Genomic DNA, 14,500 nt, shown 5'->3' with positions numbered 1-14,500 from the left:
ACGCGCGCGCTGGCACGATGCCAATCTCCTTGTTTAAGTTAAAACTAGACACTCCCCGTAAATGTCCGATGCCTTCGTGTGACAAAATCATTTTTGTCGTAATTGCGAGGCTCAGATATGATTGCGTGCAATGTACATGCAATGATTATTTATGTTTGCTATTAACACGAGGAATTTATTCAAAGCAAGGAAGTTTTTCTTCTCGAACGGTTAATAAAATATAAGACACGTAAATCCGTTGTCACGTACTTGATTAAAGTTTCTCTAGATGTCCAATCGTTATTCCGAAGAACCGTTCTGAAACATCCTAAAACGAATAGAAGAACTACGCCTGTAGTGATCCAGCTTTTCCGTCGTGGTACAGCGGTCCAGCTCACTTGCATGCCGTAGACGACCAAAATAATCCACCCAACACTGTAAAATCACATCGAGAATTTATACCATCCGTTGCAATAATTGTGAAAATAAATTATAAATCTTAAAATTACCTTGGTGTATATAAAACCCGTTCTGCCACGACAAAACCCACAGTGACAAAAAGATTGGATGCAGGTAGGAACGGCAGCACCAGGAACATCCAACCAAGAACTAGAGGCGGATGCCTTTGTTGCTAAAAAAGAATATAAGATATCTTACTTCAGACATTTGTTGATAAATATAATTTAAATTCTCGTTAAATCCGACGCTACTGCATCGAAATCTCTTGAAGCAAACTGTTACATAAGTTTCTTCATCTTTACCGGATAAGTGTACTCGATTAAAGTTTATGTTATACTTATGTAAGTTGATGTTGCTTTTACGCAACTCGTATACTCGTAAAATTATGTTTAAATGCATTCGCAAGTTTTAAATGTATAATGAGTAATGATTTAAAACGATATATCTCGAATTGCCGCTTCTTAATTATCCAAAAGATAAATTTCAGAGTGTAAAGAAATGTATACATATAATCGGAGAAATTTTATTTAAATAAAATCAAATAATCAAATCGTACATAAAAAGGTAATTTAAAATGATATTTTAACTTTGCAAAAAAATAATTTTGCAAAATATTTTCACATTTGCTAGAAAGAGTATAAAAGTACTGCGCCAAGTAACAGTTTTTTATGTTTTATTAAGAAACGAAGAAAGAAATGAAGCTTTTTCAATGATTTTATTTTTCTCCTATTATTTCTGTTAGAATATTACTTTATCTAAATAGTTTCCATCCAGCATCGTGATAATTAAACTATACAAATATACTCGTAAATACAGATTAAATCGCATGTGAATAATAAAAGAAAATATCTATCGACTTTCAAATTAATTCACATAAAGAGAGCCGCACAAATATATCCAGACATTCGCTTAAATTACATAAAAAATAACACTTGAAATTCATAAAAAAAAATTACTGCAACTTTAAACAGTCGGATTGCTATTTATTATATTTTTATGATTTGAGCAAAAATAAGAATTGCTAAAGCAGCATAAAAAAAGTTTGTGTGACAACTATAATTTTGTTTTAGCAAATTGGTCTTGTTTAGTTTGATCTTTAATCAATTTCACATTATTTTCATTTTATCGGCCATTACGACACATAAAAATAACAAAATATTTTGAAACGGAAAAAAATCGCTTATTTTTCTACATTAAGAATTCAAACTATATAGCGATATCCGCTCATTATATCACAGAATAAATGTTTAATATGCCATCTGATTCCACAGTGATCAATACTGCAGATGCTGAATAGTCGTATACGAAGTTATTGCATAAATCGGAATATCAGAAACATATATCGCGCCTAAACTGCAGATTACCTCGGGAGAGAAGCATGTTTACGAGACAAATGGAATGCTTCATAAACCTATGATATCGCACGACACGCACGGATCATTATCTCACGACGATATGAAGAGAATACCGGACTGCGACATGCATCTTCACAGGTATATGCATAGTGTATGCATAGTGCTTATTGTACTTTTGTGTAACAGAAGGTAAAAAGACAGGAAACGGTATATCAAAATGGAAACACATAAAATGGACAGACGCAGATTCATCCACAGCTTATGCATCTCATGCCTCTCATGTCACAGAACGTATAAATTCAAGATAGGAACGAGAGAGAAAAATATAAGAAAGTTTATATTTCGAAAATTATTCGAACCTGAAACAAAACGTGAAAGATAGATATGATCATTTTCACATGCAGCCATCAGAGAGGAAATTTCAACAAAGAATATTTTGTGACAAAATTGGACTCAATATTCTTAGTCTAGACAGCGAGAAAAAAACAGCAGTCTAATTTATTGAAAACAAGGATATAAAACTAAAATTATATGTAATTTATTGAAAACAAGGATATAAAAATAAAATAAAGAGAATATGAACATCAATTTAAAAATCGATAACATTTTGTTTCTAATAAATAGGTTTATTATTCTGATTAAAACATAAAAACAACGGATTTGATGGATTTTATACTTGAACACTTTCGACTGATTTACATCATGAAAAAAATATGATATATGGAAATAAATAAATAAAATGGGTATACAGGAATAAAAAATATACGAATAAAAATAAACATTTTAACATCAATAGAGATCAACGCTTTACTATCTATTTCATATCAATGGAAACGATGAGAAAAGTTAGGAAAAAAGGAACATGTTAATAACAAAAATTAATAACAAAAATGAGCGTGTCTTCGCGAAAGCTGTGAAGATGGATATCGAACATTATCACTTGAGAGATCAGAGTGTGCCGCCAACAATGCGATGTCATTCTCGTTGAGTTTATCTGATGAAAAAGGGAGTAAGCATACAAATAATTTGCGTTGCCATTAGTCGATGATGGATCGGCCACAGTTAAAATGAAAATTGAACACAACTATAACATTCTAAGAAGGACTCATCTTATAATAGATAATATGATGCAACGGAGATTGAAATGGGTTTTAGTAGAATTAAAAATCATCCACTGGCCGATGTGCTATCAGCCATCGCTATTTCATACAAAATGGGAAATCAGAAAATCCTTCACAGTATTAGCGAATATATCAATATTCAACTACCACTTCAATCGCAATCAAACATTCGATAAATACAAAAACGTTGACAGAAAGTCAGAATTAAAAAAAAAAAATTAAGAAGTTACCATCAATAATATAAATACAGCGACTTCAATAAGCGTGAATATCATCGGATAATCTTCGTGAAGAAAATATTATATTAAAATCAAAACCAAAAACAAACTGATGAGACTGAAGAAAAGTCATTGATACAATACATTTACAAAAATGATCGGTATTAACAATCGCAGTGCAGAAATATAAACATTAAAATATCATAAGTTCAAAAATAATAGAATTAGAATTATTATATTAAGGATAATTTGGAAAATGAGAAATCTATTAATAACGCTAGTGTGAAAAAAAATTGAGAACAATTATTTACAATGCGTGAATTCCATAACACAACCAGCATAAAAAGAATAATAAACCTGACTAACGCAACTGTCATAGCAAGCATACATACATAAAAAATAGCAAAAAAAAAAAGAACAAAAAGTGACACGAAAAGTGACATGAAGGATGATACATCATAACCGCAACAGAATAATTTAAATGTTTGAAAGAAAGACAAGATAATTACTCGCATGCTGTTGTCGACAGAAAAAACCAACTCCACAAAATGCATGTCTAAAGTTATGGGAGAGGTAACGTCATTCAACTCATGTATAGAACACGAACGTATTAGTGATATTATAAAAGAAAGTTGGAAAGTTTCTTCGAGCGTCGCGATGTCAGTGAAGACGATGTCTTCCAGTTTAAAAAGTTTAAAACAAATTTCAAGATAAATTAATGCGAGATTTAGTGACATAATTCCTATGCAAAATCACAGACAAAAATAAAGAATTTAAATAATCTTTAAAAAAAACAAGAAAATTATTGCAAACTTATAAAAATAAATTATTTTCGCGATTTTTAATAATCTTAAAAATGTACAAAGATTTTGTATAAAAGAATTCCATGTCTAATTCAGGTTGTGAGGCGTTATAAACAAAAATAGATATGCATAGAAAAATAACTTTACAAATGTTAGAAATATATAACTATGTCAATAAAAAGAAACGAGCACCCGCGTTATCAAAGACAAACATCAAAGTGGTGTAACAACGGTAGCATCATTATCCAATTCATGTGCAGAAGCATAGACAGAAATACAAATCTTCAGCGAGAATCCATAGAAACGACATTCTCCAGGAAAGTAAAAGATCGAATAGAACAAAGTAAAAATAATGATCGAATAGAACAGTGAAGGAGCTGTCACAAATATTACGGTATTCGCAGATGCAGTATCTCAAAATGATATCGAAAATATAAATAAATAAAACTCCTGAAAAGTATCCAACATTCCATTTGAATGTTGAATCATGAATAGATAATACATTTTCTTGAAAAATCGAATGAAATGAATGAACGGATATCGAGTACATCATTAGTATCTGTCGATAACCTTTCTTAAAAGCGAAAAGATAATTTTCAATAAAATTATCTCAGGTAACGCGCATTGTCTAAAAAATGTCCTTATGATGTCTTTCAGATGTCTTTTAAACATGTACATCCTATTTTTATGACATTTTTTTTAGATATGCTCGTGTTTGAAAATTAAAAATTTTTAAGAAAAATATATTATTACAGATTATTAAAGTTGAAGGATAACAAGAAGCAAAAAATATGATAATATAGAGGAAAGATTTGTAACAAAGAAGTTGCAGAAAATGAATTAGCGAAAATGAATTTGCAAAAAATATGTAAATGGACAAAAGAATACAAGCTGATAATAATAATAAACTAAGATAATAGTGACTAAGATTTTTTGCATCGATTTCTTTTCTCAAATAATTAAAGAATGTAATACATACTATATATATAATAAATTATTTATCAATTAAAATTATTTTAACAGTTCTATTTTTTATTAAATTTTATATTATTGAATCATAGATTATTTTAATAAACGTCATATCATTATTTTGACGTCAAAATATCGACAAATACATTAAGTTGTTTAAGAGAAGATATATATATATATATATATGTGTGTGTATATAACGTTACCAATAGATATTAAAAATGTAATTCTGACATGTGAAAGCAAGCATTATTATTAATATTCAAAAAAATCATGCTTAATTGAATGAAATAAAATTTGTATAATAGAAAAGGGCGAACAAAGAAAGCAACAACAAGTTCTTCGATCACTGACTAGGTCATTCTTAATGTTGTTGGTAAAATTATAAATAATTATGTCCTAATCATGGAAAATGTTTCTTGTGACTACAAAAAAACGTTTAAATAAAAGTCGCATGTCTAAATTCTACTAATTAATATCGAAATTATAAAATAATATGTACTAATAATAGATAAAGTATTGTTATCTTAAAATTTACCAACAATTTACTAACAATAATTTATTTAATGTGATGACATGTGATTTATATTACATTATAAATCTATTAGACAAAATCTTAAGAAAACATTATCCGACTTTTCTACATAAAATATAATATTTTTTTATCTTGATTTTCTCTAAAACAAATATTGTAAAAGTTAACGTTCTCTCTCATGTTGGGATAAGAAAAAATATAATTTACATAAGTTTTGAGACATTTACGAAATCTAACTGCGCTAATAAATTCCCAGATATACACACGAGACGGTAGAAAGCAATTATATTTGAAAAAGATTTTTCCCTTGACGCATAAATGCGCTACATGCATAAGAATAAGGTTGACCTCGTTTGAGAAGAAGACATCTGTTTCCACTTCGTGCCTGCGAAGAGCTAGGTAACCGCCGACGGTTAGTCAAGCGTGTGAGATGACATTAAAAGCACAGATATGACCTCTTTGAGGAAAAGTGACCATCGACGTACAGACAGCGAACCTTAAAGAGGTCATTATGTTGAAGGCTCAACGACCATCACAGATGAGCCAAAAGATATAGAGGACAAAAGTAGTTTACGAGATACGCGCGTTATCATTTGACTTGAAACTATTATGTCATGTAGTTATTACGAAACTTCTTTTATGACTCTCAAGCTAGGTACAATTTCATCATTGTAAACAATAGCCGGCAGGTACTCGAGTACTACGTTCTTATGTTATGCTATGTTAAAACATCTAATGGCAGAATGACATTTCGTAGATGATAACTGATGGTCATTTCACTTTATGATCTCGTAAGGTGACCGATAACATCGGCAAATCAACGATATCAGCCTCTTGAAGAGAATACTTTCTTTACGCAGCGATTCGATAAAATAAAGTAAAGGAATTTATGTAAATTTCAGTAAGTCCAGATCTACAATAAGTGTTTTAAGCCTTAAGCTGTAAGAAATTGATCAATTGCAGTCGAATGCGAGGAGAATAATCAATTGCGATTCGTCCATTTTTGACTTAAGGCTTAAAATCTATTGTAAATCCGGGCTAAATCTCTCTTCTAAAGTTCTACTAAGCTTATTTATATTATTATAATATTATACTGCAAAGGAATAATAAATGATTTTTCCAACGCTTGAAAGAATATTTGTGCATTACTCACTTATAAATATTCCGTTTAATTGGAATATAATATTTTAATTGTAATCTGCAATTATTAAATTTTACTCACTTCGAAATCCGTAAAGGCTTTGTACGTGAGAACCAGGCAACCGCCGAAGAATATACAGGTGGCGAGATTTCTGGTATCCGTAAAAGACGTAACCAAAGGAACAGATCCCATTTGCCAATCGTGCGAGAGTATAGCTGGACACAGCAGCAACCAACAATTCAATGCTGCTAAGTAGCAAAAAGTCAACAATCTGAAATCAACAACAACCATTATCATTAGATCATAGTACAGTAGTATTTTAATTGATAATAAGTATACTTGATATTTTATAATTCCTTAAAATCCCTTCGGAGCTGACAATAGATTTTATATCTTTTGAATTCACTCAATTATAAATTTCTTTGTAAAAAATGTCAAACGGTTCTGTTGTCACTTTATGTTACATCCGCAAATTCGTATTAAATTATTCTTATTAAAATATAATATTTATTCTTTTTTATACAAGTTATGTCATTTTGATTCCTTAAAGTTAATTAGTATTTTTTAATCAACAAAAATTAAATGAGCCTTACAGACTCAGTGTGATTCCGTTTGATTTTGTTCTGAAATAAATTGTCACGTTCATTTGAAGTTGACGAATGAGTTCGTTGTCTTTTTTCCAAAGAAAATTGGCTCCTCGATTGTCGCGATGAAGGCAAGTTTTCACGATCGGTATTGTCCTCTTGAGGTAAAGAGGTCGGTCAACGAGGCCTGGAGTGGTATCCTGCTGACATGGAGGTTTCATTTTCTCACTATCAGCATCTACCGATATAATATCCTCCCCTAGTATTTCTACGGCAAGCGTCTGTACGATCTTTGACGAGAATATTCTCGGTGTATCGTCGCGCTTCTCGAGACGGCTTACTCGGCAAGTCTATTGTCTCTTGAACAAGCCCACGTACACTATGAGCCGCATAACGCGCTGGTAAATATTCACCCGCGTCGTTGTGAGTGTTAATTCCAATGGCTCATAAGCCCTTCTAATTGTCCCTGGCACCAGATGCGGCGACACCCATAGCATCGGCTTTATTCACCGGGTAGCCGAAAAGTGAATAAGTAACAACAGGACACGAGATGTAAGAGATTTTAAGTCCGTTCTTCTAATAAATTACATTACGTTGATACAAAAGCATGAACTTATCTGTGTGTGAAGATAAGAGAGACATCACAAATTATGGTGGAAATACGATGAAGATTTATATGAGTAACTGAGTGCGCTATTACATCGCGGTCGTTATATATCATCGTAGGTTAAATAAATTTTCTCTGCTAGTCATTTTTGATAACATATATTCCGTCAATAATATGACTTTTTAATGTATTGTAACGAATCACTGTTTCCTCTAAATGGTACATCAAAACGTACTGAGAGCTGACATTAAAATTTAAATATAGAAAGAGACTCTCTAATTGCTCCCTCAGCGATAGAAAAATCTACATTCTGTGCAGCAATTGTTCTAAATGTTCCACGATTAACGACATTTATCCCTTTGTTATTTCGTGCTTGAGCACGTATATTGTTACTGCTACTTGCTAATTAATATCCATCTCTTGGACAGTCGGGAAGTGAAAAACGCAATGTAACTCGGAAAAAAAGCGAAGACAATAATGTATCTCGGCTCCAGAGCGGCCGTCCTTTTTCTGCATAATTTTTCTTGTCGCCGGTTATCTATATTTTCATTTTGTTGAAATGATTGATGAAAGCTTTTGCATCATGATTTCGCGAGACACGGGAATTGGGAGTTTCTGATGCAGGAATAAGGGGCGATCTGAAACGTCAAAATAATAATTTGTGGCATATGTCAAGCGCGATGCACGTACTGCTATATGAAAGAGCAGGATTTTCCCGAGAAAACGGTCGCACAGAGAGTGACATATTCCTGCACGTCCACTCTTTTTGGAAATTGCGGGTATTACAGAGATTGCTATAAATCTAGGAAGGATATTCTCAGATTTGTGGACTTTCATGGACTTCCATAGACTCGTCCAAACAAATATCCGCTTTTCAAAACTAGACCTCCATCACGTAGTTCGCTAGTTGATAATAATAATAGTAATAGCAATAATAATAGCCAGAGATCGTTATTCTATTTTTTTTTAACATATGCATGGTGTTCTAGATTTAACACATCACCTGCTAATAAAAGATTCCTGAAGTCATTTTGAGACAAAAGTTTAATATCATAATGTCCAGGCTAAATATTTTTTTTAACATATTAAATATTAAGAATTAGAAATATCAGTAATTTTATTTTTGCCTATATAATATTTATATCGATATTAATTTAATAAGAGCAACTATTAGCTTTTACTTTTAGCACTTTATGTTGTATCATTGAATGTGCAAATTTTAGACGGCATAATTTGTTGACTTTAAATAATTATAATTCAAAAAATATTATAGCCTCGATATTTTGATATTAAAATTTTAGACTCAAAATAACTTCAGGAAGCTATTAGCAGGCAATGCGTTAGCTCTATAAACACCCCGTATAAGAGCAATAAATGAATAAATTATAAAGAAATGAAAAAAATAGTAAAAAGATATTTATTTCTTATATTTTGTGTATCTTATAAATTATTAAAATTATTTAATTTCTTTACTTTTGTTAATTTAACATTTATTATCGTCCACATATTTCTTGTTTATTAATAAAAATCTATCAAAGTAGAAATATTAAACAATAATAAACAATAATATTAAAGAATAATAAATAATTAGAATAATAATATTAAAAAATAATAATAATAAATAATTAGAAATATCATATATTAAATAATTTTTTATATTTAATATACAGAAAATTAATCAATTGGTTCAATTAAGACCATTTCATTAAGATGGTTCGCGCCAGACATCGTTTCTTGTTGGTCTTACGATCGTTTGTCAAGCCAGCGAACTTCAGAAAAAGCTTTCCTTTGAAGCCGTCATTCGCGTAGAAACGCGATGTCATTAGCTTTTAATCGGAGCGTTCCATCAATTTACCCTCTCTTTCATTCAGCCGTCCTCTTTTTCCTCCATACCTTCGTGATATGGGTATCGATTCTGTCGATGTTCATAAGCGGTAAACTTTTCCGTCCGTATATTCTTACAGTTCAGATATTGTCGGCTTCCAAATTACGCGTATTATGTCAATCACAACGAATCTATATCTCACACACGAAAAGAAGAGAAAACTAATGTGCGGATTAATATAAAAATTATTCATGAGGCGCCAGTAATATTATACTTGTCATCCTTTATTAACATTCGTTCAGAATATGTTCGAACCGAAGATGACAATTTTGAAAGCGTTTCGGAACGATCAATCATGGTTGAGAAATTCATGAAACCAGGTGCAAGGTGGAAACTTTAATCGACGCTCGCGTGATAAGTTCTTCGCACCATCGTCCGTTCGTTTCGTCATCGTCGGCACGTAAGAACTTTGATCTCCCGTACATGCTTTTGAATTCAGATGAAAGCAATTTCCCTCGATTACCAGGCGGAGGTGCAAGATAGGCTACGATCGATTCGCACGTGTTCCTAAGCATTCACTTGGCGATTTCGAAGCGAGATTTATTGCATGCATAATCACGCAGCTTCTAAGCACGCAAACTGGTATCATTTTTCTATGTCAAATTTTTCAGATAGTCACCGCATTTGCATAAATGCAATTTCCAAGCGCGAAGTCATGCATCACATAATTAAAAACACGTGCATACCTTTAACAATTTGTTAGTAATGTTTTTCACACTATGTCAATTGAAATGTAAAACATTTAAATTGAAATGGAAATCTACGCTTTTTGTATATCTTCCTTTACCGTACAAATCTTTCTAATACCAAATTTTCAAGACGTAGAATAAATTTAGACGCTTCAGGGTAATAAATTATCAATCTTCTTGCGAGACAGCGCATTTTGTTTCGAGACAGCTCGTATTGCGTGAATAATCGTGACGGTCGCTGTAAATCGTTATAACCGAGAGAAATAAATTGCGCGTCTCTGAGTTGTGTTACATCGTTTCTATCATAAATTATCTTTTATATGATCAATAATTTTTCGTCGCATTTTTTTTGCACGCCCTTTTTTTTCTATTGCAAAAGCATGACACTGAATAATCTAATTTCCAGGTTATCTCGTTATTCTCATCAAAGGATCTCGAAAAAGTAGAGGCGATCGACGTTGTTGCGTACGAAGCGATTGACCGGGAAACGACGCGATATCGTGAGAAGAGTGACGGCGCGGGAAGAGGTCTCTGTAATAGAGGTTTATTGGCAATTAATCTTGCAAGCCGGATGTGCCCGCTTCGTCGGGCACGATACACTTCCGTCTCAGCGAGCGACCGGTAAACCGAGGAGAGATGTATTGCACCGTTCTATACGGAATCAAACGTACATCCTCCTCTCCAACCTTCCTCCCGTTCGATGCCGAACCTCCGGTGTACGTGTCGTGCGTCTTTGTCAGCCGCGCCGGAAGTGTATTGTTCCCCGAGTACCTCCGGTACTCGCAAGGTGCCCATCAACTTTGATCGAGTGGGCTAACATACGTAAGTGACGTTATCTTTTCCGAATTCGCGTTGCATAGTGTCTAAATGTGTTAAACCTAACTGAAGTGCATCTGTTTCATCGCGATATAACGTTAACAAAGCGTTGAGTTGATCGCGCGTTACGTTCATGCGTTTATTATAGTTTAGTATATTATCGTACTTTCCACGCCCACGTCGAATTATCCAATGCGAGGGTGGTATCCTGAATTACTCTCCCCCGCCCCCCCCCTCCCCTCCTCTCTCTCTCTCTGTCTACACAAGAGTATCGATTTTCTTTAATATTTAATAGTTCGATTCTGTTCTGGTGGTGTCACAAAGAGAACAATAGCACGCATCGATGCACTGTTTCCGTGAATAGCAGTAATTCCGTCATCAAATTTAACCTCGATGATCCGATACGCGAGCTGCGATATTGCGGTTTGATTTTCAATCGACGGTTCGTTGATAGAAACATGCGCCACATAGAATTCGAAAAAAAGGTCGCGCTTGCCACTATTTGTTACTGAGCTGCATCTATTACTACTATTATAGATATAATTATTTTTACTGTGAAACAAAAGACTATCAGCACCGTTATTATTTCCACCAAATCAGATTAATGGTCACTTGCGATGGCTATAACCATCAGCTCGGACTGAGAGTTTTCAATCAAGCAAATTGTTAAGAATTAAAGGCGAAAACAGAAATGGATCGAACCCAGGAATGAAATACGTATATAAACATAGCATTCAACTCGATCCGCATTTTCCGCTTAAATGCACTCACCCCTTCGTATATTTCCAGCTTTTCGTCGTACTACAGTCATGTCATGTAGACGTTACCCTTCGGAAATCGGATTTTCTTCTTTTGTTGTTAATGGTTCCTATTAGTCCAATTCGCGTAAGTTGTTTTAATTGAATGTATATGAGAGCATCGGAACTCTCCTCCAGAAAAGAAAAGAATAATTACGAACGATAACGCTGGCACTGCTTAAAGCCGTGTTTCGGGTTATAAATGCGAGAAACGTGCCGTGCTCATGCCAGCAAGTTCATAAAAGATTCTTGCTAATTAAGAGCATTCGCTCGAATGGTGTGTGCAAAAGGAATTACCTCCATTATTCTATATATAAAATAAATTTTCCCTGTATATAAAATAAATTTTCTTTACTTAACACTATTATTTATTCTACTGTTTATTTATTCTACATGTTGCGCTGTTTAATTGCCGCGTTACGACACAATATTTAGTTATGTTTCATTAAATATACTCAAGAACCATATATCTCTCGATTATCCTTTATACATATATTATACTTCATATAATGTACGTATTGCCAAAGCAACATTCATCAGCTAACGCACTGTGCGCTCAATAGACTATGATCGGATGGAATTGATGTAACACGAAATTGGATTGAAATGCTATTTGGAGGATAGTATGCAATAGTTATATGCTTCATCACTCATAAATGATACATCATAGTAATACCAAATAATTTAACTTATGTGTTACATGGCTAATTTTTTAACAAAGTTGTATTTCTTTCCAAATTAATAAATATTACACATTAACTTGATTAGATATTAATATAATTAAGTCAATCTACGAGGATAAATTTCGCCGCTATAGTTAAGCTCAATCGCGTACAAACTTTAGCTACGTATGTCCACACATTATTTCTGATATACTCTCGTAGAGTAGTTTCAAACTTTGTGACGAAGGCCGAGACTGGAACCATTAATACAGTTTCATGTAATTTACTTGAAAACATTAAGCACTCGTCTATCTATCTGTCCGAAATTACTCCAAGCTTTCCGTATTCTATTACAAAGTAGATATTTCACTGAAGATTATACATAAAATATAACCATAAAAACGTCACGCTATGGAAACAACTTGGAACTATAGCAATCTAATTTGACTATTTTCTCAGTGATAACTTTCATAAAAATAAACACATTGTAAACAACTTTTTTTTAATTAAAATGCCAGACAAGCATTAAGAAACCAAACAAATATCTTTATTAATAAAAAAAGTAAGCAATGAAAAAAATATTTAAAAATTATTGAAAGAAAAGAGGTATGCCATATTAAAATGGTGTTTAAAGGTTAATATGATAAGGTATATACATATTTTCAAGTGAATTGAAAAAGAAAGAGAGAGAGAGAGAGAGAGAGAGAGAGAGCGCAAGAAAAAAGGAAAAAGAGCAAATTTTTTATCCTGTCAAAGAATGCAACCCTGTATCTATTTCAGCAAATTCTTTTGCACTTTGACTGGAAATAGTGCACTGTCGCGAGCGTAAAAGTAAACAGAGAAAAAGAAAACGATAGAAAACAGAAAGTGAGCGAATTAGTAGATAGGTCTCTACGCAGATAATTTGTGGCATGCAATCCTGACCCAACTACCCAGCTGGAATAGGTAAGGCGTAAGCTATACCTATTTCGCAGTAATTTACTCGACTTCCACCCCTTCTCGAATGAGTGGAGTCGGAAGAGAGAAGGTTGATTGATCGAAGGCGAAGCACATCGCCTCCCGCTTGCGGCAGGATACGCCGTCAGTCTTGGTTACTAACATACGGAAACTGATGACGATTCAGTTCTACGTACGGACGCGTCAGAATAGATTCAGGAAATGCGTACAACAAAGCCGCACGCTGCGATTTAACTATTCCACCGCCAACTGCAACCTCTCGTCGCGCGAATACCTCCCCTCTGTGGTGTAGTATCTATATTTCTCCGACTGCATGTTGTAATGAATGGAAGACGTCGGTATGGATGATGACGTACGGAGGGTCTCGGGTGAAACATCCAGGGTTCAACGCATAGCCGTGTATATCAGATATCTCGTTGAGGGATTGTCAACGACATTCCCCGGTGATATCTCGTTGCCATATCCAGCCATTCGCGTTATAACGATATACGGACAAGGTCTCTCAAGGGTTTCAAGTTTACAACCCTATTCGCACCTTATGAAAGAAAGAATAACGTTTATCAATGCATTAGTCTATTTTGATAGTCTCCCTTCGAATAGAATAGACAATAAAGGATTAGCGTAATTATGTTTTCGTTATAAAGGGATATAAGGGAACGAATATCGAATCGATATAAGGAAATTTCTATCTGAATATTAATTATTGTATGAATAATCCAGTAAATATTAACTGAAAATAACGTCAACGTTATAATTTCATATTCAATAATTCATATACAATACGTATTATATTGATATTGTTGAGTGTAAAATTATAACATTGATTATGTTATTATTTTTAATTGATGTATTGAGAAAGTATTTATTATATTATTATGTAGATCAATATCAAATATATATATATATATATATATATATATATA

At 33.1% G+C, this 14,500-nt stretch overlaps 1 protein-coding gene across 1 annotated transcript in view; it reads right to left on the bottom strand.

Annotated features, from left to right (window-relative positions):
- LOC105625599 (transmembrane and TPR repeat-containing protein 1-like) overlaps nt 1-577 on the bottom strand; it is a 31,130-nt gene extending 30,553 nt beyond the window's left edge. Inside the window, exons 1-2 of the mRNA XM_012206920.1 lie at nt 489-577; nt 250-414 (exon numbers count right to left, since the gene is read on the bottom strand). Of these exons, the coding sequence (XP_012062310.1) occupies nt 250-414; nt 489-577 (254 nt within the window). The remainder of the gene's footprint in view (nt 1-249; nt 415-488) is intronic.
- Nucleotides 578-14,500: the final 13,923 nt, after the last annotated feature.

Source organism: Atta cephalotes, assembly GCF_000143395.1.
Source record: "Atta cephalotes unplaced genomic scaffold scaffold00003, whole genome shotgun sequence".
NCBI lineage: Eukaryota > Metazoa > Arthropoda > Insecta > Hymenoptera > Formicidae > Atta > Atta cephalotes.
This window is presented reverse-complemented; position numbering and strand designations above follow the sequence as displayed.